At 45.2% G+C, this 26,199-nt stretch overlaps 1 protein-coding gene across 5 annotated transcripts in view; it reads left to right on the plus strand.

Annotated features, from left to right (window-relative positions):
- LOC139414729 (NME/NM23 family member 7) overlaps nt 1-26,199 on the plus strand; it is a 123,499-nt gene that overhangs the window by 89,240 nt on the left and 8,060 nt on the right. For all 5 annotated transcript variants that reach the window (XM_071162629.1, XM_071162547.1, XM_071162461.1 and 2 more), the window contains exons 10-11: nt 2,211-2,312; nt 21,832-21,939. In XM_071162629.1, the coding sequence (XP_071018730.1) occupies nt 2,211-2,312; nt 21,832-21,939 (210 nt within the window). The remainder of the gene's footprint in view (nt 1-2,210; nt 2,313-21,831; nt 21,940-26,199) is intronic.

Raw genomic sequence — 26,199 nt, forward strand, 5'->3', positions numbered from 1 at the left:
GATCTCTGTTCCTAGAAGCAGATTGCGTCCCAAACAGGGTGGGAAATTAACACCCAGCCAAATGCTGGTAGATTTAGACATCGGCTGGTAGAATGTCTATTCTTACCACTCACATTGGCAGGTGTTCACACAGAGCATCTGGGAGCAGTTGGTTTTAACAAATCCAAAGAATGTGGCTGGTGGACCAGAAAGTACATGTCCCACCCTGGTCCCTATATGGTGCACTACATTTGACCAGTGCCCATAGGGAATAGGGGCCATAGGGAATAGGGCCCATAGGGAATAGGGTGCCATAGGGAATAGGGTGCCATAGGCAATAGGGCCCCGTAGGGAATAGGGTGCCATAGGGAATAGGATGCCATAGGGAATAGGGCCCCGTAGGGAATAGGGTGCCATAAGGAATAGGGTGCCATAGGGAATAGGATGCCATAGGGAATAGGGTGCCATAGGGAATAGGGTGCCATAGGGAATAGGGTGCCATAGGGAATAGGGTGCCATAGGGAATAGGGTCCATAGGGAATAGGGTGCCATAGGGAATAGGGTGCCATAGGGAATAGGGTACCATAGGGAATAGGGCCCCGTAGGGAATAGGGCGCCATAGGGAATAGGGTGCCATAGGGAATAGGGTGCCATAGGGAATAGGGCCCCGTAGGGAATAGGGTACCATAGGGAATAGGGTGCCATAGGGAATAGGGTGCCATAGGGAATAGGGCCCATAGGGAATAGGGTGCCATAGGGAATAGGGCCCCGTAGGGAATAGGGTGCCATAGGGAATAGGGTGCCATAGGGAATAGGGCCCCGTAGGGAATAGGGTGCCATAGGGAACACAATGCAAATAGTCCGGGTAAGCATTTGATTACCTGTTCCGGAGTCTTATGGCTTGAGGGTAAAAACTGTTGAGAAGCCTTTTTGTCCTAGACTAGGCACTCCGGTACCGCTTGCCATGCGGTGATAGAGTGCCAGCATCGGTTTGTGGAGGTAATTAGACAGCTGCGAAAAATATAGACGAAAACTAGTGTGGTCTACAGGTTATCATGAGGTATTCTAACTCAGACGAGCAGAACCTTGAGACTTCCTTAATATTAGACACCAGTTGTTGTTAATATAGAGATACACACCCCCTCCTCTGAGCCTTTCCCACGCAGCCGTTCTGTCCAGATAGATTTAGATTTATCATGTCCTTGTTCAGAAACGACTCAGAGAAACATAGGATATTACAGTTCTTCAGATCACGTTGACAGGATAGTCTCAAACGGAGCTCATCCAGTTTATTCTCCAGTGAATGCCCGTTTGCCAATAGAATGGAGGGTAGAGGCGATTTAGCTGTCTCTTCAGCTATCCAACATGCTGGCCTCTAGCGCCGTCTCCTCTCCAAGTGTCAGGGATTTGGGCCTGGTCCACGATAATCAATATGTCTTTCGCCTCCGACTCATTGATGTAGAAGTCCTCGTCCAAATGGAGGTTAGTGATTGCTGTTCTGGTGTTCAGAAGCTCTTTTCGGTCATAGGAAACATTATGTACAAAAAAAGTTAAGATTAGCGCAAAGGAGGACACAAAATATCACAATTGTCAGGAGCACGTAAAACGTCCGCCATTCTCTCTGGCACCATTCTCTCTGGCACCATTCTCTCTGGCACTGGCACCATTCTCTCTGGCACCATTCTCTCTGGCACCATTCTCTCTGGCACCATTCTCTCTGGCACTGGCACCATTCTCTCTGGCACCATTCTCTCTGGCACCATTCCCTCCGGCACCATTCCCTCTGGCACCATTCCCTCTGGCACCATTCTCTCCGGCACCATTCCCTCCGGCACCATTCTCTCTGGCACCATTTTACCTGTTCACCTTTATACCTTTGTTTTTACACTGCTGCTACTCACTGTTTATTATCTACTGTACCCCTGCACATTGACTCGGTACCGGTATCCCCTGTATATAGCCTTGTTAATGTTATGTAATTTTGTTGTTACTTTTTGGTTTTATTTTATTTATTTATTTTCACTTTAGTTTATTTAGTAAATATTTTATAGGTATTTTTGCTTCCTTACCGGCAATCCACGCTTTGGTTGTGTGGCTCAAAAGAAGACTATATATGGCCAATACCAAGCCATTGCCACCAACCACTAATATTAGCATTTTATCATTAAAAAAACAATGGAAGTCAATGTACTCCAATGCAGCTAAGCTAACTGTTGTGAGTCTTTCTACAGAACATGGTGGCAGAGCTATGTTCTGGACCCTGCATGGCCCTGGAGATCAGAGGGACTGACGCCCCGAAGACCTTCAGGGAGTTCTGTGGACCAGCTGATCCGGTGAGTTATTTTTCACACCATCCACATGTTCTGGCCCATCTGCTCCCTGTGCTTTACACGTGTAACTCAACAGGGGATACACGTCAAGTATTTAGCACCTCTAGTTAGCATTGGCTACCTCTAACTAGCATGTTAGCAGATACCCACAGACTTCCAGTCATTGCACTAACGATAGTAAGCATTGGCTACCTCTAACTAGCATGTTAGCAGATACCCACAGACTTCCAGTCATTGCACTAATGATAGTTAGCATTGGCTACCTCTAACTAGCATGTTAGCAGATACCCACAGACTTCCAGTCATTGCACTAACGATAGTAAGCATTGGCTACCTCTAACTAGCATGTTAGCAGATACCCACAGACTTCCAGTCATTGCACTAATGGTACTTAGCATTGGCTACCTCTAACTACATGTTAGCAGATACCCACAGACTTCCAGTCATTGCACTAACGATAGTTAGCATTGGCTACCTCTAACTACATAATAGCAGATACCCACAGACTTCCAGTCATTGCACTAACGATAGTTAGCATTGGCTACCTCTAACTACATGTTAGCAGATACCCACAGACTTCCAGTCATTGCACTAACGATAGTTAGCATTGGCTACCTCTAACTAGCATGTTAGCAGATACCCACAGACTTCCAGTCATTGCACTAACGATAGTAAGCATTGGCTACCTCTAACTAGCATGTTAGCAGATACCCACAGACTTCCAGTCATTGCACTAACGATAGTAAGCATTGGCTACCTCTAACTAGCATGTTAGCAGATACCCACAGACTTCCCAGTCATTGCACTAATGATAGTTAGCATTGGCTACCTCTAACTAGCATGTTAGCAGATACCCACAGACTTCCAGTCATTGCACTAACGATAGTTAGCATTGGCTACCTCTAACTATCATGTTAGCAGATACCCACAGACTTCCAGTCATTGCACTAACGGTAGTTAGCATTGGCTACCTCTAACTAGCATGTTAGCAGATACCCACAGACTTCCAGTCATTGCACTAACGATAGTTAGCATTGGCTTCACAATATTGAGCAGCATCTGACCCTGACCCCTACCCTAACCGGGTTCATATCCAAATCCCAACCCTCCCCTCTGATACATCACACTTTTTACCTTCTTTGAGCCCACTCCTCTCTTTGTCTTGTTTAGTCTATTGTTATTGTTATTATTATTATTATTATTATTATTATTATAATATCAAACAGTAAAATCACTGGGAAGTGGGAACTAAGTTATTTGAAAACAAAAAACCCGTCAATCTGATATCATGTACCTGATGTCTATCCAAAACAATATGGTGCCAGTGCCCTAACGATTCATATTCTGTTATTACACAACACACAGGATTTGAATGGCACGAGCCAATCGTTGAGCAGTGTTGAGTGTCACGTGACATGGTTAACACTTTAATTTGACTGCCCTGTGAACTTAACTGTAACATGCTTCATGAGTCCTAACTACTGTTGGAGATTAAACTAACAGGAAGGCAAGACAAAGTGATCGTGAGTTTATTGTTCCAACTCAGCGGGGGGGTTTGGCCTGCATCAAAAGTCATTAATAAGGTGCCATTTGGGACACACAGTAGATGTGTAGGGGAGTGAATGGTGTTGTCTGTGGTCTTCATCGTCATGGTAACAGATGTGTAGGGGAGTGAATGGTGTTGTCTGTGGTCTTCATCGTCATGGTAACAGATGTGTAGGGGAGTGAATGGTGTTGTCTGTGGTCCTCATCGTCATGGTAACAGATGTGTAGGGGAGTGAATGGTGTTGTCTGTGGTCTTCATCGTCATGGTAACAGATGTGTAGGGGAGTGAATGGTGTTGTCTGTGGTCCTCATCGTCATGATAACAGATGTGTAGGGGAGTGAATGGTGTTGTCTGTGGTCCTCATCGTCCAGGTAACAGATGTGTAGGGGAGTGAATGGTGTTGTCTGTGGTCCTCATCGTCCAGGTAACAGATGTGTAGGGGAGTGAATGGTGTTGTCTGTGGTCCTCATCGTCATGATAACAGATGTGTAGGGGAGTGAATGGTGTTGTCTGTGGTCCTCATCGTCATGATAACAGATGTGTAGGGGAGTGAATGGTGTTGTCTGTGGTCCTCATCGTCATAACAGATGTGTAGGGGAGTGAATGGTGTTGTCTGTGGTCCTCATCGTCATGGTAACAGATGTGTAGGGGAGTGAATGGTGTTGTCTGTGGTCCTCATCGTCATGGTAACATATGTGTAGGGGAGTGAATGGTGTTGTCTGTGGTCCTCATCGTCATGGTAACAGATGTGTAGGGGAGTGAATGGTGTTGTCTGTGGTCCTCATCGTCATGATAACAGATGTGTAGGGGAGTGAATGGTGTTGTCTGTGGTCCTCATCGTCCAGGTAACAGATGTGTAGGGGAGTGAATGGTGTTGTCTGTGGTCTTCATCGTCATGGTAACAGATGTGTAGGGGAGTGAATGGTGTTGTCTGTGGTCCTCATCGTCATGATAACAGATGTGTAGGGGAGTGAATGGTGTTGTCTGTGGTCCTCATCGTCATGGTAACAGATGTGTAGGGGAGTGAATGGTGTTGTCTGTGGTCCTCATCGTCATGGTAACAGATGTGTAGGGGAGTGAATGGTGTTGTCAGTGGTCCTCATCGTCATGGTAACAGATGTGTAGGGGAGTGAATGGTGTTGTCTGTGGTCCTCATCGTCCAGGTAACAGATGTGTAGGGGAGTGAATGGTGTTGTCTGTGGTCCTCATCGTCCAGGTAACAGATGTGTAGGGGAGTAAATGGTGTTGTCTGTGGTCCTCATCGTCATGGTAACAGATGTGTAGGGGAGTGAATGGTGTTGTCTGTGGTCCTCATCGTCATGATAACAGATGTGTAGGGGAGTGAATGGTGTTGTCTGTGGTCCTCATCGTCATGATAACAGATGTGTAGGGGAGTGAATGGTGTTGTCTGTGGTCCTCATCGTCATGGTAACAGATGTGTAGGGGAGGGAATGGTGTTGTCTGTGGTCTTCATCGTCATGGTAACAGATGTGTAGGGGAGTGAATGGTGTTGTCTGTGGTCCTTATCGTCATGGTAACAGATGTGTAGGGGAATGAATAGGTAATCAACAACACAGTATGGTGTCATTAGGTTTCACATCACCAACACACAGGCACAGCCCTGCAGCACACAGATCCACACACACACACACACACACACTTGCACCAAATGCTTCAATAATTAAGGCAATAAATGTCAGATATGAGCGTGTGAGAGAGAGCGAGAGAGATATTTCAGTGCTAGTATACAGCCACTATCTCAGTGTGAATTGAAACAGCCGTCCTCTATTGTTGGTAGTTCAGAGCATGGTGGGATGTGGGCCTTCCTCAGAGGTCATCTGTCTGTCTCTGTCTCTCTCTCTCGGTCTGTCTCTCTCGGTCTGTCTCTATATCGGTCTCTCTATATCGGGTATGTCGGTCTTGCTCTGTTTAAGTAGACTGTGATTTTGCTGTGGTCTGATAGGGGTGTCAGTGGGCTGACTGAGCGCTCTCCTCTTCCCTGATGTAGTGGATAGGGTGCATTTGGGACGTAGCCTCTGTGCACTCTCCTCTCCTCGGCCCTGATGTAGTGGATAGGGTGCATTTGGGATGTAGCCTCTGTGCACTCTCCTCTCCTCGGCCCTGATGTAGTGGATAGGGTGCATTTGGGACGTAGCCTCTGTGCACTCTCCTCTCCTCGGCCCTGATGTAGTGGATAGGGTGCATTTGGGACGTAACCTCTGTGCACTCTCCTCGGCCCTGATGTAGTGGATAGGGTGTATTTGGGACGTAGCCTCTGTGCGCTCGCCTCTCCTCGGCCCTGATGTAGTGGATAGGGTGCATTTTGGGACGTAGCCTCTGTGCACTCTCCTCTCCTCGGCCCTGATGTAGTGGATAGGGTGCATTTGGGACGTAGCCTCTGTGCACTCTCCTCTCCTCGGCCCTGATGTAGTGGATAGGGTGCATTTGGGACGTAACCTCTGTGCACTCTCCTCTCCTCGGCCCTGATGTAGTGGATAGGGTGTATTTGGGACGTAGCCTCTGAGCGCTCTCCTCTCCTCGGCCCTGATGTAGTGGATAGGGTGCATTTGGGACGTAGCCTCTGTGCGCTCTCCTCTCCTCGGCCCTGATGTAGTGGATAGGGTGCATTTGGGACGTAGCCTCTGTGCGCTCTCCTCTCCTCGGCCCTGATGTAGTGGATAGGGTGCATTTGGGACGCAGCCTCTGAGCGCTCTCCTCTCCTCGGCCCTGATGTAGCAGACTAGTCTGACCTTTTTTTTCATAGAGGTCACATCAAGACGAGCTATGAAATGAAATCTGGCACCTTTTTATAAAGGTCACATTAAGACAGGAAATACAATCTGCATATCAAAGCATAATGTCAGATGCTGACAATACATGCAATTATCCCAGAACTGAATGGACTGCCCTATTTCTATTCAACATGATAACACACCTATAAACGTTCTGAGGATCACAGATTCAATTCATATTAAAACGAAGACAGACCGACACAAGGTTGGGTTTTCTAGGTTGTAGGTTGACCAGGTTGTATGGGAGAAAGAGCTTAGCTTTCACTTTAAGAGCAGAAGACGAGAGACAGAGACAGAGACAGAGAGAGCGAGCTACCGACAGTCAAAGTCCACAAAGTCCACAGCTACTTGCCGAACTCTCTCTGCAAGTCTGCGTAGTATACACATAGTGTATACTACGCAATCGTACAGTAATTATTATGATTAGGTCTACATTCTGTCTACCACACCAATCTATGACTACATGCTAAAAGAGTTTACTATTCATAAACTAAGAGTTTACTAAGAGTTTACTATTCATAAACTAAGAGTTTACTAAGAGTTTACTATTCATAAACTAAGAGCTTACTATTCATAAAATAAGAACTTACTAAGAGTTTACTATTCATAAACTAAACTAAGAGTTTACTATTCATAAACTAAACTAAGAGTTTACTATTCATAAACTAAGCGTTTACTAAGAGTTTACTATTCATAAACTAAGAGCTTACTAAGAGTTTACTATTCATAAACTAAACTAAGAGTTTACTATTCATAAACTAAGAGTTTACTACTCAAAACCTATAATGTGACCTGTTTTGTAACCTTAATGCGGTTCAAACTACAGAGGCAAGTCATTTTAATTTGACACCACCCCTTAACCTGCCAGTCAACTCTGCACCCTGTTGAACTGTATGGTCGACAGCCTCTGAAACAACGTCTAGGGATGAGTCCCCGAACTGACCTCAAAACTCCACATTTAACAAGGGGTCGGCAGGTAGCCTAGTGGTTAGGGCGTTGGACTAGTAACCGAAAGGTTGCTGGATCAAATCCCTGAGCTGACAAGGTACAAATCTGTCTTTCTGCCCCTGAACAAGGCATTGTTCCTAGGCCAGTTAACCCAATGTTCCGAGACCAGTTAACCCATTGTTCCTAGGCCAGTTAACCCATTGTTCCTAGGCCAGTTAACCCATTGTTCCTAGGCCACTGTTTCTAGGCCAGTTAACCCACTGTTCCTAGGCCAGTTAACCCACTGTTTCCCGGTAGGCCGTCATTGTAAAATAAGAATTTGTTGTTAACTGACCTGCCAAGTTAAATAAAGGTTACATTTTTGTTTTTAATTTTTTATACTGTACAACTATTTGGTTGAAATTTTGTCTTGGAAGACAACATTCAGAACCCAAAAATAAAGCAAGACAAGCAGCTCATTCCCTTTCCCCTCCAGTGTCCCGATCGCTCCACATCGACGCGCTGTGTGCGCCAACAGGAATAAGGGCCTATAAAAACACATCTAACTGATGGGATACATTCCTTGTTAAATCACAACCGTTGCATCACTAATTCTAAATGGATGGTTGACTGAAGTAGGGAAATATGTATTCCAACATTGAGCTGCACTTTTGAAATAAATGTCAATTACATTTTTGCGTAATTTTTTCGCTTAGGTCGCTTTGCGATTGACACCTAGGTACCGCAGCCACAGAGTCAAAATTGGCGATATATCATAAAAATTCATGAAAACAAAAATGTGCTTTAAGGGTTAGGTTTAAAAACAGAATTTAGTTAGCGAAATTATAGAAACAGGCCGGCTTTTAACTTTGGTAACTAAAATTAGTGACGACCCTACTTTGCAAAGATCTCCGCTACGGCACAACCCAAGGGGGGGGGGGGGCGCCAACCCAGACAGGATGACCACATCAGTGACTCAACCCACTCAGGTGACGCACCCCTCCCAGGGACGGCATGAGAGAGCCCCAGTAAGCCAGTGACTCAGCCCCTGTAATAGGGTTAGAGGCAGAGAATCCCAGTGGAAAGAGGGGAACCGGCCGGGCAGAGACAGCAAGGGCGGTTCGTTGCTCCAGAGCCTTTCCGTTCACCTTCCCACTCCTGGGCCAGACTACACTCAATCATATGACCCACTGAAGAGATGAGTCTTCAGTAAGGACTTAAAGGTTGAGACCGAGTTTGCGTCTCTGACATGGGTAGGCAGACCGTTCCATAAAAATGTAGCTCTATAGGAGAAAGCCCTGCCTCCAGCTGTTTGCGTAGATATTCTAGGGACAGTAAGGAGGCCTGCGTCTTGTGACCGTAGCGTACGTGTAGGTATGTACGGCAGGACCAAATCAGAGAGATAGGTAGGAGCAAACACATGTAATGCTTTGTAGGTTAGCAGTAAAACCGTGAAATCAGCCCTTGCCTTGACAGGAAGCCAGTGTAGAGAGGCTAGCACTGGAGTAATATGATCACATGTTTTGGTTCTAGTCAGGATTCTAGCAGCCGTATTTAGCACTAACTGAAGTTTATTTAGTGATTTATCCGGGTAGCCGGAAAGTAGAGCATTGCAGTAGTCTAACCTAGAAGTGACAAAAGCATGGATTAATTTTTCTGCATCATTTTTGGACAGAAAGTTTCTGATTTTTGCAATGTTACTCAGATGGAAAAAAGCTGTCCTTGAAATGGTCTTGATATGTTCTTCAAAAGAGAGATCAGGGTCCAGAGTAACGCCGAGGTCCTTCACAGTTTTATTTGAGACGACTGTACAACCATCAAGATTAATTGTCAGACTCTTTGTTTATAGTTTACCACTCTTTACAATAGTGGTCCTAAAACGGAACCTTGAGGAACACCGAAATTTACAGTTGATTTGTCAGAGGACAAACCATTCACAGAGACAAACTGATATCTTTCCGACAAATAAGATCTAAACCAGGCCAATTTGGGTTTCCAATCTCTCCAAAAGAATGTGGTGATCGATGGTATCAAAAGCAGCACTAGTACACAGCACACAGTCTAGGACTAGCACACAGTCTAGGAGCACGAGGACAGATGCAGAGCCTCGGTCTGATGCCATTAAAAGGTAATTTACCACCTTCACAAGTGCAGTCTCAGTGCTATGATGGGGTCTAAAACCAGACTGAAGCATTTCGTATTCATTGTTTGTCTTCAGGAAGGCAGTGAGTTGCTGCGCAACAGCCTTTTCTAAAATTTTTGAGAGGAATGGAAGATTCGATATAGGCCGATAGTTTTTAATATTTTCTGGGTCATGGTTTGGCTTTTTCAAGAGAGGCTTTATTACTGCCACTTTTAGTGAGTTTGGTACACATCCGGTGGATAGAGAGCCGTTTATTATGTTCAACATAGGAGGGCCAAGCACAGGAAGCAGCTCTTTCAGTAGTTTAGTTGGAATAGGGTCCAGTATGCAGCTTGAAGGTTTAGAGGCTATGATTATTTTCATCATTGTGTCAAGAGATATAGTACTAAAACACTTGAGCGTCTCTCTTGATCCTAGGTCCTGGCAGAGTTGTGCAGACTCAGGACAACTGAGCTTTGAAGGAATACGCAGATTTAAAGAGGAGTTTTTTTTTGTTTTTTTTATTTCACCTTTATTTAACCAGGTAGGCTAGTTGAGAACAAGTTCTCATTTGCAACTGCGACCTGGCCAAGATAAGGCATAGCAGTGTGAACAGACAACACAGAGTTACACATGGAGTAAACAATTAACAAGTCAATAACACAGTAGAAAAAAGGGGAGTCTATATATACATTGTGTGCAAAAGGCATGAGAAGGTAGGCAAATAATTACAATTATGCAGATTAACACTGGAGTGATAAATGATCAGATGGTTATGTACAGGTAGAGATATTGGTGTGCAAAAGAGCAGAAAAATAAATAAATAAAAACAGTATGGGGATGAGGTAGGTGAAAATGGGTGGGCTATTTACCAATAGACTATGTACAGCTGCAGCGATCGGTTAGCTGCTCAGATAGCAGATGTTTGAAGTTGGTGAGGGAGATAAGTCTCCAACTTCAGCGATTTTTGCAATTCGTTCCAGTCACAGGCAGCAGAGAACTGGAACGAAAGGCGGCCAAATGAGGTGTTGGCTTTAGGGATGATCAGTGAGATACACCTGCTGGAGCGCGTGCTACGGATGGGTGTTGCCATCGTAACCAGTGAACTGAGATAAGGCGGAGCTTTACCTAGCATGGACTTGTAGATGACCTGGAGCCAGTGGGTCTGGCGACGAATATGTAGCGAGGGCCAGCCGACTAGAGCATACAAGTCGCAGTGGTGGGTGGTATAAGGTGCTTTAGTGACAAGAGTCCGTAATTTGCTTTCTAATAATCATGATATTTTCCTCAAAGAAGTTCATGAATTTATCACTGCTAAAGTGAAAGCCATCCTCTCTTGGGGAATGCTGCTTTTTAGTTAGCTTTGCGACAGTATCAAAAAGGAATTTCGGATTGTTCTTATTTTCCTCAATTAAGTTAGAAAAATAGGATGATCGAGCAGCAGTAAGGGCTCTTCGGTACTGCACGGTACTGTCTTTCCAAGCTAGTCGGAAGACTTCCAGTTTGGTGTGGCGCCATTTCCGTTCCAATTTTCTGGAAGCTTGCTTCAGAGCTCGGGTATTTTCTGTGTACCAGGGAGCTAGTTTCTTATGAGAAATGTTTTTAGTTTTTAGGGGGGCAACTGCATCTAGGGTATTGCGCAAGGTTAAATTGAGTTCCTCAGTTAGGTGGTTAACTGATTTTTGTCCTCTGGCGTCCTTGGGTAGACAGAGGGAATCTGGAAGGACATCAAGGAATCTTTGTGTTGTCTGTGAATTTATAGCACGACTTTTGATGATCCTTGGTTGGGGTCTGAGCAGATTATTTGTTGCGATTGCAAACATAATAAAATGGTGGTCCGATAGTCCAGGATTATGAGGAAAAACATTAAGATCCACAACATTTATTCCATGGGACAAAACTAGGTCCAGAGTATGACTGTGACAGTGAGTGGGTCCAGAGACATGTTGGACAAAACCCACTGAGTCGATGATGGCTCCGAAAGCCTTTTGGAGTGGGTCTGTGGACTTTTCCATGTGAATATTAAAGTCACCAAAGATTAAGATGGCAAGACGCAGTAGATGGTATAGAGTACAGTATATACATATGAGATGAGTAGGGTATGTAAACATATAAAAGTGGCATTGTTTAAAGTGGCTAGTGATGCATTACATCAAGATGCAGTAGACGTTATATATAATATAACACATTGATATTGCAGATTCAATAAATTAATCTTAAATAACACGTGTTCTTCTGACTACATCGAGACCCCTTCACCCCCCCCCCCAAAAAAAAATTACATTAAAGCCTTATTCTAAAATGTATCAAATAATTATTTTGTACACACAAATGTTGTACACGCAGTAGCCAAGGCAACTCAGCTACAGTCACAAGACTAGCTAACACCCCCTAAAACCAACAAACCAGACACTGATAGGAATCTGTCTTCCCTGCACTTCACTGTGGTGTCACTGTACTGTGGTGTCACTGTACTGTGGTGTCACTCTACTGTGGTGTCACTGCACTGTGGTGTCACTCTACTGTGGTGTCACTGCACTGTGGTGTCTCTGTATTGTGGTGTCACTCTACTGTGGTGTCACTGTACTGTGGTGTCACTGTACTGTGGTGTCACTGTACTGTGGTGTCACTCTACTGTGGTGTCACTGCACTGTGGTGTCACTCTACTGTGGTGTCACTGCACTGTGGTGTCTCTGTATTGTGGTGTCACTCTACTGTGGTGTCACTGTACTGTGGTGTCACTGTACTGTGGTGTCACTCTACTGTGGTGTCACTGCACTGTGGTGTCACTCTACTGTGGTGTCACTGCACTGTGGTGTCTCTGTATTGTGGTGTGTGTTGTATGAGACAGTCCCTGATTCTCTTCCTGTTACCTGGGAGACGGCACGAGTTCATCAAAACATCCTCCTGATGATACATGAGACTATTCCATTATTAGTGCACACCATAAGGCGCTGGTCCAAAGTAGTGCACTATGTAGGGAATAGGGGCCATTTGGGACTCATACTAAGGGTTCCCTGGACAGCAGCATCATTTATTTCCATGACTGTAATGTTACATCGGTCTAATGTTACCATCAACACCATCTAAGTTGTCTGCTCTAAATGGCTTCAGTAGCTATCTAATACCCCACCACTTCCTGACCATTACGAACCATTACTAACCATTACTTACCATTTCTAACCATTACTAACCATTTCTAACATTACGAATCATTACTAACCATTTCTAACCATTACTAACCATTACGAACCATTACTAACCATTTCTAACCATTACTAACCATTTCTAACCATTACTTACCATTTCGAACCATTACTAACCATTTCTAACCATTACTAACCATTTCGAACCATTACTAACCATTACTAACCATTTCTAACCATTACTAACCATTACGAACCATTACTAACCATTTCTAACCATTACTAACCATTACTTACCATTTCTAACCATTACGAACCATTTCTAACATTACGAACCATTACTAACCATTACGAACCATTTCTAACCATTACTAACCATTACGAACCATTTCTAACCATTTCTAACCATTACGAACCATTTCTAACCATTACGAACCATTTCTAACATTACGAACCATTACTAACCATTTCTAACCATTACGAACCATTACTAACCATTTCTAACCATTACGAACCATTACTAACCATTTGTAGATCTGCTGAAAACAGAAGTCTGATCAGAACAAAGAGGTTAAAAAATGACTAAGGTTTAACATATATTCTTTAGTTCAAATTAAATGATATTTATTGGAGGACTCTGCTGTATAATAAACATCTGAATAGGAAGTCGGTTAGGACATCTACTTTGTGCTTGACACAAGCATTTTCCAACAATTGTTTACAGACAGATTATTTCACTTATAATTCAATGTATCACAATTCCAGTGGGTCAGAAGTTTACATACACTAAGTTGACTGTGCATTTAAACAGCTTGGAAAATTCCAGAAAATGATGCGTTAGAAACTTCTGATAGGCTAACTGACATACTTTGAATCAATTGGAGGTGTAGCTGTGGATGTATTTCAAGGTCTACCTTCAAACTCAGTGCCTCTTTGCTTGACATCATGAGAAAATCTAAAGAAATCAGCCAAGACCTCAGAAAATAAATTGTAGACCTCCACAAGTCTGGTTCATCCTTGGGAGCAATTTCCAAACGCCTGAAGGTACCACGTTTATCTGTACAAACAATAGTACGCAAGTATAAACACCATGGGACCACGCAGGGACCACGCAATGTCATACCATTCAGGAAGGAGACTCCGTTCATTATTTAATACTTATTTTCCACCATAATTTGCAAATTAATTAATAAAAAATCCTACAATGTGATTTTCTGGATTTTTTTTCTCATTTTGTCTGTCATAGTTGAAGTGTACCTATGATGAAAATTACAGGCCTCTCTCATCTTTTTAAGTGGGAGAACTTGCACAATTGGTGGCTGACTAAATACTTTTTTGCCCCACTGTATATCCACAGTAAAACAAGTCCTAGATCGACATAACCTGAAAGGCCACTCAGCAAGGAAGAAGCCACTTCTCCAAAACCGCCATAAAAAGGCCAGACTACAGTTTTCAACTGCACATGGGTACAAAGATTGTACTTTTTGGAGAAATGTGCTCTGGTCTGATGAAACAAAAATGGAACTGTTTGGCCATAATGACCATCGTTATGTTTGGAGGGAAAAGGGGGAGGAAGCATCATGTTGTGGGGGTGCTTTGCTGCAGGAGGGACTGGTGCGCTTCACAAAATAGATGGCATCATGAGGTAGGAAAATTATGTGGATATATTGAAGCAACATCTCAAGACAAGTTAAAGCTTGGTCGCAATGTGCCTTCTAAATGGACACTGACCCCAAATACTTATTTATCATTAAAATGCAAATCAATTTATAACATTTTTGACGTGCGTTTTTCTGGATTTTTTTGTTGCTATTCTGTCTCTCACTGTTCAAATAAACCTACCATTAAAATTATAGACTGATAATTTCTTTGTCAGTGGGCAAACGTACAAAATCAGTAGGCGATCAAATACTTTTTTCCCTCACTGTAGATGCTGTCTGTCTGCACTCCCTGACTGGCCAACACAACACTGTGAAAAGAGAGAGAGAGAGACGGGAGAGAGACGGGAGAGACAGAGAGAGACTGATGGAGAGGGGGAGAGACTGATGGAGAGGGGGAGAGACAGATGGAGACGGACGAGAGACAGATGGAGACGGGGGAGAGGCAGATGGAGACGGGAGAGAGAGGGAGAGACAGATGGAGACGGGGGAGAGACAGATGGAGACGGGGGAGAGACAGATGGAGACGGGGGGAGAGACAGATGGAGACGGGGGAGAGGCAGATGGAGACGGGAGAGAGAGGGAGAGACAGATGGAGACGGGGGAGAGACAGATGGAGACGGGGGAGAGACAGATGGAGACGGGGGGAGAGACAGATGGAGACGGGGAGAGAGACAGATGGAGACGGGAGAGAGACAGATGGAGACGGGAGAGAGACAGATGGAGACGGGAGAGAGACAGATGGAGACGGGAGAGAGACAGATGGAGACGGGAGAGAGACAGATGGAGACGGGGGAGAGAGAGGGAGAGACAGATGGAGAGAGAGGGAGAGACAGATGGAGACGGGGGGAGAGACAGATGGAGACGGGGAGAGAGACAGATGGAGACGGGGAGAGAGACAGATGGAGACGGGGGAGAGAGAGGGAGAGACAGATGGAGAGAGAGGGAGAGACAGATGGAGACGGGGGGAGAGACAGATGGAGACGGGGAGAGAGACAGATGGAGACGGGAGAGAGAGGGGAGACAGATGGAGAGAGAGGGAGAGACAGATGGAGACGGGGGGAGAGACAGATGGAGACGGGGAGAGAGACAGATGGAGACGGGAGAGAGAGGGGAGACAGATGGAGACGGGAGAGAGAGATGGAGACGGGGGAGAGACAGATGGAGACGAGGAGAGACAGATGGAGACGGAAGAGAGAGATGTACAGACTCATTGAGCATAGCCTTGCTATTGAGAAAGGCCGCCGTAGGCAGATCTGGTTCTCAAGAGAAGACAGGCTATGTGCTCACTGCCCACAAAATGAGGTGGAAACTGAGCTGCACTTCCTAACCTCCTGCCCAATGTATGACCATATTAGAGATACATATTTCCCTCAGATTACACAGACCCACAAAGAATTAAAAAACAAATCCAATTTTGATAAACTCCCATATCTACTGGGTGAAATACCACAGTGTGGCATCACAGTGTGACATCACAGTGTGCCATCACAGTAGCAAAATTTGTGACCTGTTGCCACCAGAAAAGGTCAACCAGTGAAGAACAAACACCATTGTAAATACAACCCATATTTATGCTTATTTATTTTCCCTTTTGTACTTTAACTATTTGTACATCGTTACAACACTGTATATAGACATAATATGACATTTGTTATTTTGGAACTTCTGTGAGTGTAATATTTACTGTTCATTTTAATTGTTTATTCCACTTTTGTATATTATCTACCTCACTTGCTTTGGCAATGTTAACATATGTTTCCCATGCCAATAAAGCCCCATGAATTGAATTAAGAGACAGATGGAGACGAGAGAGAGAGATAGCGAGATAGAGAGACACTAGAGGTGGTGGTAACCATGGCAGTGAGCTCTGGGGTGATTCCCGTCATGCCCTCAGGCTTTGATCGTAATTAGATGGCTCCTACATCATTAGAACATCCATGGCTGCTTGCCCAAAGTAGTGCACTATATAGGGAATAGGGCTCTGGTCTATAGTAGTGCACTATGTAGGGAATAGGGCTCTGGTCTAAAGTAGTGCACTATATAGGGAATAGGGCTCTGGTCTATAGTAGTGCACTATGTAGGGAATAGGGCTCTGGTCTAAAGTAGTGCACTATACAGGGAATAGGGCCCTGGTCTAAAGTAGTGCACTATATAGGGAATAGGGCTCTGGTCTAAAGTAGTGTACTATATAGGGAATAGGGTTCTGGTCTAAAGTAGTGTACTATATAGGGAATAGGGTTATGGTCTAAAGTAGTGCACTATATAGGGGAATAGGGCTCTGGTCTAAAGTAGTGCACTATATAGGGAATAGGGCTCTGGTCTAAAGTAGTGCACTATACAGGGAATAGGGCCCTGGTCTAAAGTAGTGCACTATATAGGGAATAGGGGCTCTGGTCTAAAGTAGTGCACTATATAGGGAATAAGGCTCTGGTCTAAAGTAGTGCACTATATATAGGGAATAGGGCTCTGGTCTAAAGTAGTGCACTATATAGGGAATAGGGTTCTGGTCTAAAGTAGTGCACTATATAGGGAATAGGGCTCTGGTCTAAAGTTGTGCACTATATAGGGAATAGGGCTCTGGTCTAAAGTTGTCCACTATATAGGGAATAGGGCTCTGGTCTAAAGTAGTGCACTATATAGGGGAATAGGGCTCTGGTCTAAAGTAGTGCACTATATAGGGAATAGGGTGCCATTTGGGATGCAGGCCATGAGAACAGGGAGGGGACACTGCTTCTGTAATCTGTTTTGAGTGGTCATTTCATGGGCCAATGCACGTTAGTACTGTACAACAAAACATCTCCTACAGAGAAACTTTAACAATCTCTCTTTCACCAGAAATGCTGTTCTGTTTAAATTGTAAAAGTGGACTGAGTCCAGAAATCAGTTCGTAGGCCAGTTAAATAGAGGCAGGAAGTCCCTGGGTTCTGAAGGGAGGCACCAGAAATCAGTTCGTAGGTCAGTTAAACAGAGGCAGGAAGTCCCTGGGTAGTGAAGGGAGGCACCAGAAATCAGTTCGTAGGCCAGTTAAATAGAGACAGGACGTCCCTGGGTTCTGAAGGGAGGCACCAGAAATCAGTTCGTAGGCCAGTTAAATAGAGGCAGGAAGTCCCTGGGTTCTGATGGGAGGCACCGGAAATCAGTTCGTAGGCCAGTTAAACAGAGGCAGGAAGTCCCTGGGTTCTGAAAGGAAGCACCATTTACAGCATCATTCATGGTTTAATATGGAAACAAAAGTAGGATTGGGTTTAATAGGTTTTACACGATTAGAGCAGAGAGACAGACGGTTTTGTTGCATTTGAAGTGTGTCTTCTAGCAGATAAGACCAGCCGTCTATTGGTCTACTGGCATGGGTACAACCAGCCTCATGATGTCAACAAACAGAGATAGAGATAGAGCAGGAAGTAGGATTTGTCTCTGTCCCTCCATGCTGGGCAGCTAGATGACATCATTGACAGTGTCCATCAGTGTTGATGTTTTGTGAGTCATTATTTGTAGGGTGCCGGGCAAGGTTACAATTATTTATAGGGGTCAGGGCTTAAGAGGGTTAAAGTGATGTCAGACTGTCAGGAAACAGACAGAGAGGTAGAGAGGTACAGTCAGAATCTGTCCAAAACAAAGATCAAGCCTCATATCTAAAGGTTATTTTTCCAAATAGGTTCCAACCGTGTCTGGTATGAGCTCCATAGCACCCTGCAGTATTATGAGATAGAGACAGTTGCTTCAGAGCTAGCTAGGCTCTGTCCATGCTGATTATTCTCAACCAAGGCTAATGGTTGTGAGAACAAGGGTTTTAGCGCTCCGTAGGGCTCATTAAAATTAAATTAAGCTCTCCGACTGCCAGGTCACTTGTGGGTAACTAATGCAATTACAGAGAGCCCACTTTGGGTAGGAATTATTTCAGCTCTGAGAAAATCTCCCCCCGAATTTCCCACTCTCCTCTCTCTCTCTCCTGCTCTCCTCTCTCTCTCCCGCTCTCCTCTCTCTCTCTCTCTCTCTCTCCCGCTCTCCTCTCTCTCTCTCTCTCTCTCTCTCTCCCGCTCTCCTCTCTCTCTCTCTCTCCCGCTCTCCTCTCTCTCTCTCTCTCCTCTCTCTCTCTCCCGCTCTCCTCTCTCTCTCCCGCTCTCCTCTCTCTCTCTCCCGTGCTCCTCTCGCTCTCCTCTCTCCCTCCCTCCTGCTCTCCTGGGCTCGAGCTCCATGCAGCCAATATGGAAGGCAGTTGGTAAACAGCAGGCTAGGCAGGCTCCAGCAGGCTAGGCAGGCTCCAGCAGGTTAGGCAGGCTCCAGCATCCAGCAGGCTAGGCAAGCTCCAGCATCCAGCAGGCTAGACAAGCTCCAGCATCCAGCAGGCTAGGCAGGCTCCAGCATCCAGCAGGCTAGGCAGGCTCCAGCATCCAGCAGGCTAGGCAGGCTCCAGCATCCAGCAGGCTAGGCAGGCTCCAGCATCCAGCAGGCTAGGCAGGCTCCAGCATCCAGCAGGCTAGGCAGGCTCCAGCATCCAGCAGGCTAGGCAGGCTCCAGCAGGCTAGGCAGGCTCCAGCATAGAGCAGGCTAGGCAGGCTCTAGCATACAGCAGGCTAGGCAAGCTCCAGCATCCAGCAGGCTAGGCAGGCTCCAGCATCCAGCAAGCTAGGCAGGCTCCAGCATCCAGCAGGCTAGGCAGGCTCCAGCATCCAGCAAGCTAGGCAGGCTCCAGCATCCAGCAGGCTAGGCAGGCTCCAGCATCCAGCAGGCTCCAGCATCCAGCAGGCTCCAGCATCCAGCAGGCTCCAGCATCCAGCAGGCTCCAGCATCCAGCAGGCTCCAGCATCCAGCAGGCTCCAGCATCCAAGGTCACTGTAACAATACTCACTATCCTGTCGTTACCCACGGAGGGTTCATCTCCCTCACACTAAAACCCATGGAGGGTTCATCTCCCTCACACTAAAACCCATGGAGGGTTCATCTCCCTCACACTAAAACCCATGGAGGGTTCATCTCCCTCACACTAAAACCCATGGAGGGTTCATCTCCCTCACACTAAAACCCATGGAGGGTTCATCTCCCTCACACTAAAACCCATGGAGGGTTCATCTCCCTCACACTAAAACCCACGGAGGGTTCATCTCCCTCACACTAAAACCCACGGAGGGTTCATCTCCCTCACACTAAAACCCATGGAGGGTTCATCTCCCTCACACTAAAACCCATGGAGGGTTCATCTCCCTCACACTAAAACCCACGGAGGGTGTATCTCCCTCACACTAAAACCCACGGAGGGTTCATCTCTCCCTCACACTAAATCCCACAGAGGGTTCATCTCCCTCACACTAACACCCACAGAGGGTTCATCTCTCCCTCACACTAAAACCCATGGAGGGTCATCTCTCCCTCACACTAAAACCCACGGAGGGTTCATCTCTCCCTCACACTAAAACCCACAGAGGGTTCAGCTCCCTCACACTAAAATGTCTGCAGCATTGAAGGTCCCCAAGAAGACAGTAGCCTCCGAAGTTTGGAACCACCAAGACTCTTCCTAGAACTGGCCGCCCAGCCAAACTGAGCAGTCGGAGGAAGAAGGGCCTTGGTCAGGGAGGTGACCAAGAACCCGAACTTCACTCTGTCAGAGCTCCAGAGTTCCTCTGTAGAGATGGGAGAACTTCCAGAAGGAGAGCCATTTCTGCAGAACTCCACCAATCAGGCCTTTATGGTAGACTGGCCAGACGGATGCCACTCCTCAGTAAAAGGCACATGACAACCTTCTTGGAGTTTGCCGAAAGGCACCTAAAGACTCTCAGACCATGAGAAACAAGATTCTCTGGTCTGATTGAACTCTTTGGCCTGAATGCCAAGTGTGACGTCTGGAGGAAACCTGGCACCATCCCTAAGGTGAAGCATGTGGGGATGTTTTTCAGCGGTAGGTACTGAGAGACTACTCAAGATTGAGGGAAAGATTCATGGAGCAAAGTACAGAGAGATCCCTGATGAAAACCTGCTCCAGAGCGCGCAGGATCTCAGACTGGTGCGAAGGTTCAACTTCCAACAGGACAACGACCCTAAGCACACAGCCAAGGCAACGCAGGAGTGGCTTCGGGATAAGTCTCTGAATGGCCCAGCCAGAGCCCGGACTTAAACCCGATCAAACATCTCTGTAGAGACCTGAAAATAGCTGTGCAGCGACGCTCCCCATCTAACTTGACAGATCTTGAGAGGATCTGCAGAGAATAATTATTTAACCAGGCAAGTCAGTTAAGAACAAATTCTTATTTACAATGACGGCCTACCCCGGCCAAACCCAGACAGCGCTGGGCCAATTGTGCGCCACCCTATGGGACTCCCAATCTCATCCGGATGTGATGTAGCCTGGAACCAGGGACTGCAGTGACACCTCTTGCACTGAAATGCAGTGCCTTAGACCGCTGAGCCACTCGGGAGCACTGGTTCCTGTCTTTAGAGGGAGAGCAAACCATTAGAATGTAAAGCATGCTGTCGCTCATTGGGAGTGCTTTCTCTCTTTCTTAAGGTGTCTGCATGCTTCCCATCCCAAATAGTTTGGAACAACAAATTATGAAGACATTTTGTGGTGTTTTTTGTTAGTTTTGGTTTTTGGCAAGGTTTTATTTTGTTTGTTCGTGAAGAGAGAAAAAAATCCGGAGGCAAGCCGAAGTCTACGCTCCTTCGTGATTGGTCAACAGTAGGGATTCTTCAAATAAGTGTTTGTTATCATTCAACAAAAGACTAATCGTTTTAATGCATATTTTTTAACTTGAGAAATACTGCACCAAACATCTTAGTTATATGCAAAATTGCGCAACTAAGATCTCTTTGGCCAAAAAAAGTCTAAATAAATGACAGACTTCTTGAGTTGTCGTAGATTAATTCTGACTATTTTGAGGAAGTGAATACTGGCTACGGCATCTCAAGATGGACAAACAGTACTATTGAGGCTTTTTTCCTTGTCTTTTCTGAAAGAAGAAGAGCAGATTAGTGGTTGTGTTTGAATTAACTAGACTGAATCGTACTGGGGGGAACCATCCCTGGCTAGTGTTCCTCTGATAAAATGAACAAACAGTACTATTGAGCAGATTACTGGTTGTGTTTGAATTAACTAGACTGAATCGTACTGGGGGGGAACCATCCCTGGCTAGTGTTCCTCTGATAAAATGAACAAACAGCATAAAGGAGACGAGGAAGAAGAAACATTACATTTGGCCTTAATTGGACTTGAAATGTCTCAATGTTGGCATAGTCCCTCTAATTTCAGTAATCTAGAAATGAACCCCCTCCATGTTTACAGGAACATTCTGTTTATTTCCTATCAATGCTAACAAATGTATTTTTCTCTTTCCCAGGAGATTGCTCGTCATCTTCGTCCCGACTCGTTAAGAGCTCTGTATGGCAAAACCAAAGTTCAGAATGCTGTCCACTGCACTGACCTCCCCGAAGACGGGATACTGGAGGTACATACACACTGGCATCTCATTCATCCACACATTAGTATTTCAGAGTAGCTCTTAAAACCCACAACCATTCATCTGTTTAGCACTGAAGCTCATAAGAAGAGGAGTAGCATTGATGTCCATTCAGACTGCTGTTTGTATCTCACAGTGACCAGACCAGGAACAGAATGGACCTAGGTCCCAAATGGCACCTTATTCCCTACATAGTGCACTATGGGCCCTATAGGCCCTGGTCTAAAGTAGTGCACTATATACGGAATAGGGTGCCATTTGGGATATAGACTAAAGCAGCAACAGCAGGACAGTCTCATGACTCCAGTCTGTGGGCCGAGCCGCTACGCTACAGATCCCACTGGGAAAGAATAGCAGGGCATTTAGAAACAAACCTATTGTTTAGTAGGGCAGGGAGGGGGGGGGGGGGGGTCTGACCTGTTGGACGTCATTGTTGGGGAGGGAGAGAGAGAGCAGAGCTCCTGATCTGTTGAGCAGCGAGCAGAGCAGCCAGGCTAGGGACAAATGGCTCCTTGTTAATCATTAGCCTGGTGACTGGCTGAGCTGAGCTGCCTAACACATTCCAGGGCCCAGACGAACCACTTTGGCCCAGAACGGAGCGGAGAGGACCACTACACTGGACTGGAAACAGTCACGCACTGCTATAGTCCTGTCTACTGCTATGGTCCTGTCTACTGCTATGGTCCTGTCTACTGCTATAGTCCTGTCTACTGCTATAGTCCTGTCTACTGCTATAGTCCTGTCTACTGCTATAGTCCTGTCTAACATACTGCTATAGTCCTGTCTACTGCTATAGTCCTGTCTACTGCTATAGTCCTGTCTACTGCTATAGTCCTGTCTACTGCTATAGTCCTGTCTACTGCTATAGTCCTGTCTACTGCTATAGTCCTGTCTACTGCTATAGTCCTGTCTTCTGCTATAGTCCTGTCTACTGCTATAGTCCTGTATACTGCTATAGTCCTGTCTACTGCTATAGTCCTGTCTACTGCTATAGTCCTGTCTACTGCTATAGTCCTGTCTAACATACTGCTATAGTTCTGTCTACTGCTATAGTCCTGTCTACTGCTATAGTCCTGTCTACTGCTATAGTCCTGTCTACTGCTTTAGTCCTGTCTACTGCTATAGTCCTGTCTACTGCTATAGTCCTGTCTACTGCTATAGTCCTGTCTACTGCTATAGTCCTGTCTACTGCTATAGTCCTGTCTAACATACTGCTATAGTCCTGTCTACTGCTATAGTCCTGTCTAACATACTGCTATAGTCCTGTCTACTGCTATAGTCCTGTTTAACATAGTGCTATAGCCCTGTCTACTGCTATAGTCCTGTCTACTGCTATAGTCCTGTCTAACATACTGCTATAGTCCTGTCTACTGCTATAGTCCTGTTTAACATAGTGCTATAGTCCTGTCTACTGCTATAGCCCTGTCTACTGCTATAGTCCTGTCTACTGCTATAGTCCTGTCTAACATACTGCTATAGTTCTGTCTACTGCTATAGTCCTGTCTAACATACTGCTATAGTTCTGTCTACTGCTATAGTCCTGTCTAACATACTGCTATAGTTCTGTCTACTGCTATAGTCCTGTCTACTGCTATAGTCCTGTCTACTGCTATAGTCCTGTCTACTGCTATAGTCCTGTATAACATACTGCTATAGTCCTGTCTACTGCTATAGTCCTGTCTACTGCTATAGTCCTGTCTACTGCTATAGTCCTGTCTAACATAACATACTGATATAGTCCTGTCTACTGCTATAGTCCTGTCTAACATACTGCTATAGTTCTGTCTACTGCTATAGTCCTGTCTACTGCTATAGTCCTGTCTACTGCTATAGTCCTGTCTACTGCTATAGTCCTGTCTACTGCTATAGTCCTGTCTACTGCTATAGTCCTGTCTACTGCTATAGCCCTGTCTACTGCTATAGTCCTGTCTACTGCTATAGTCCTGTCTACTGCTATAGTCCTGTCTACTGCTATAGTCCTGTATAACATAGTGCTATAGTCCTGTCTACTGCTATAGTCCTGTCTACTGCTATAGTCCTGTCTACTGCTATAGTCCTGTCTACTGCTATAGTCCTGTCTACTGCTATAGTCCTGTCTACTGCTATAGTCCTGTCTACTGCTATAGTCCTGTCTAACATACTGCTATAGTCCTGTCTACTGCTATAGTCCTGTCTAACATACTGCTATAGTCCTGTCTACTGCTATGGTCCTGTCTACTGCTATAGTCCTGTCTACTGCTATAGTCCTGTCTACTGCTATAGTCCTGTCTACTGCTATAGTCCTGTCTACTGCTATAGTCCTGTCTACTGCTATAGTCCTGTCTACTGCTATAGTCCTGTATAACATACTGCTATAGTCCTGTCTACTGCTATAGTCCTGTATAACATACTGCTATAGTCCTGTCTACTGCTATAGTCCTGTCTACTGCTATGGTCCTGTATAACATACTGCTATAGTCCTGTCTACTGCTATAGTCCTGTATAACATACTGCTATAGTCCTGTCTACTGCTATAGTCCTGTCTACTGCTATAGTCCTGTCTACTGCTATAGTCCTGTATAACATACTGCTATAGTCCTGTCTACTGCTATAGTCCTGTCTACTGCTATAGTCCTGTCTACTGCTATAGTCCTGTATAACATACTGCTATAGTCCTGTCTACTGCTATAGTCCTGTCTAACATACTGCTATAGTCCTGTCTACTGCTATAGTCCTGTATAACATACTGCTATAGTCCTGTCTACTGCTATAGTCCTGTATAACATACTGCTATAGTCCTGTCTACTGCTATGGTCCTGTATAACATACTGCTATAGTCCTGTCTACTGCTATAGTCCTGTATAACATACTGCTATAGTCCTGTATAACATACTGCTATAGTCCTGTCTACTGCTATAGTCCTGTCTACTGCTATAGTCCTGTCTACTGCTGTAGTCCTGTCTAACATACTGCTATAGTCCTGTCTACTGCTATAGTCCTGTCTACTGCTATAGTCCTGTCTACTGCTATAGTCCTGTCTACTGCTATAGTCCTGTCTACTGCTATAGTCCTGTCTAACATAACATACTGCTATAGTCCTGTCTACTGCTATAGTCCTGTCTAACATACTGCTATAGTCCTGTCTACTGCTATAGTCCTGTCTAACATAGTGCTATAGTCCTGTCTACTGCTATAGTCCTGTCTAACATACTGCTATAGTCCTGTCTACTGCTATAGTCCTGTCTACTGCTATAGTCCTGTCTACTGCTATAGTCCTGTCTACTGCTATAGTCCTGTCTACTGCTATAGTCCTGTCTACTGCTATAGTCCTGTATACTGCTATAGTCCTGTCTAACATACTGCTATAGTCCTGTCTACTGCTATAGTCCTGTCTACTGCTATAGTCCTGTCTACTGCTATAGTCCTGTCTACTGCTATAGTCCTGTCTACTGCTATAGTCCTGTCTACTGCTATAGTCCTGTCTAACATACTGCTATAGTCCTGTCTACTGCTATAGTCCTGTCTACTGCTATAGTCCTGTCTACTGCTATAGTCCTGTTTAACATAGTGCTATAGTCCTGTCTACTGCTATAGCCCTGTCTACTGCTATAGTCCTGTCTACTGCTATAGTCCTGTCTAACATACTGCTATAGTCCTGTCTACTGCTATAGTCCTGTCTACTGCTATAGTCCTGTCTACTGCTATAGTCCTGTCTACTGCTATAGTCCTGTCTACTGCTATAGTCCTGTCTAACATACTGCTATAGTCCTGTCTAACATACTGCTATAGTCCTGTCTACTGCTATAGTCCTGTCTACTGCTATAGTCCTGTCTACTGCTATAGTCCTGTCTACTGCTATAGTCCTGTCTACTGCTATAGTCCTGTCTAACATACTGCTATAGTCCTGTCTACTGCTATAGTCCTGTCTACTGCTATAGTCCTGTCTACTGCTATAGTCCTGTCTACTGCTATAGTCCTGTCTAACATACTGCTATAGTCCTGTCTAACATACTGCTATAGTCCTGTCTAACATACTGCTATAGTCCTGTCTACTGCTATAGTCCTGTCTACTGCTATAGTCCTGTCTACTGCTATAGTCCTGTCTAACATACTGCTATAGTTCTGTCTACTGCTATAGTCCTGTCTAACATACTGCTATAGTCCTGTCTACTGCTATAGTCCTGTCTACTGCTATAGTCCTGTCTACTGCTATAGTCCTGTCTACTGCTATAGTCCTGTATAACATACTGCTATAGTCCTGTCTACTGC

This window comes from Oncorhynchus clarkii, chromosome 1 (assembly GCF_045791955.1).
Source record: "Oncorhynchus clarkii lewisi isolate Uvic-CL-2024 chromosome 1, UVic_Ocla_1.0, whole genome shotgun sequence".
Classification (NCBI taxonomy): domain Eukaryota; kingdom Metazoa; phylum Chordata; class Actinopteri; order Salmoniformes; family Salmonidae; genus Oncorhynchus; species Oncorhynchus clarkii.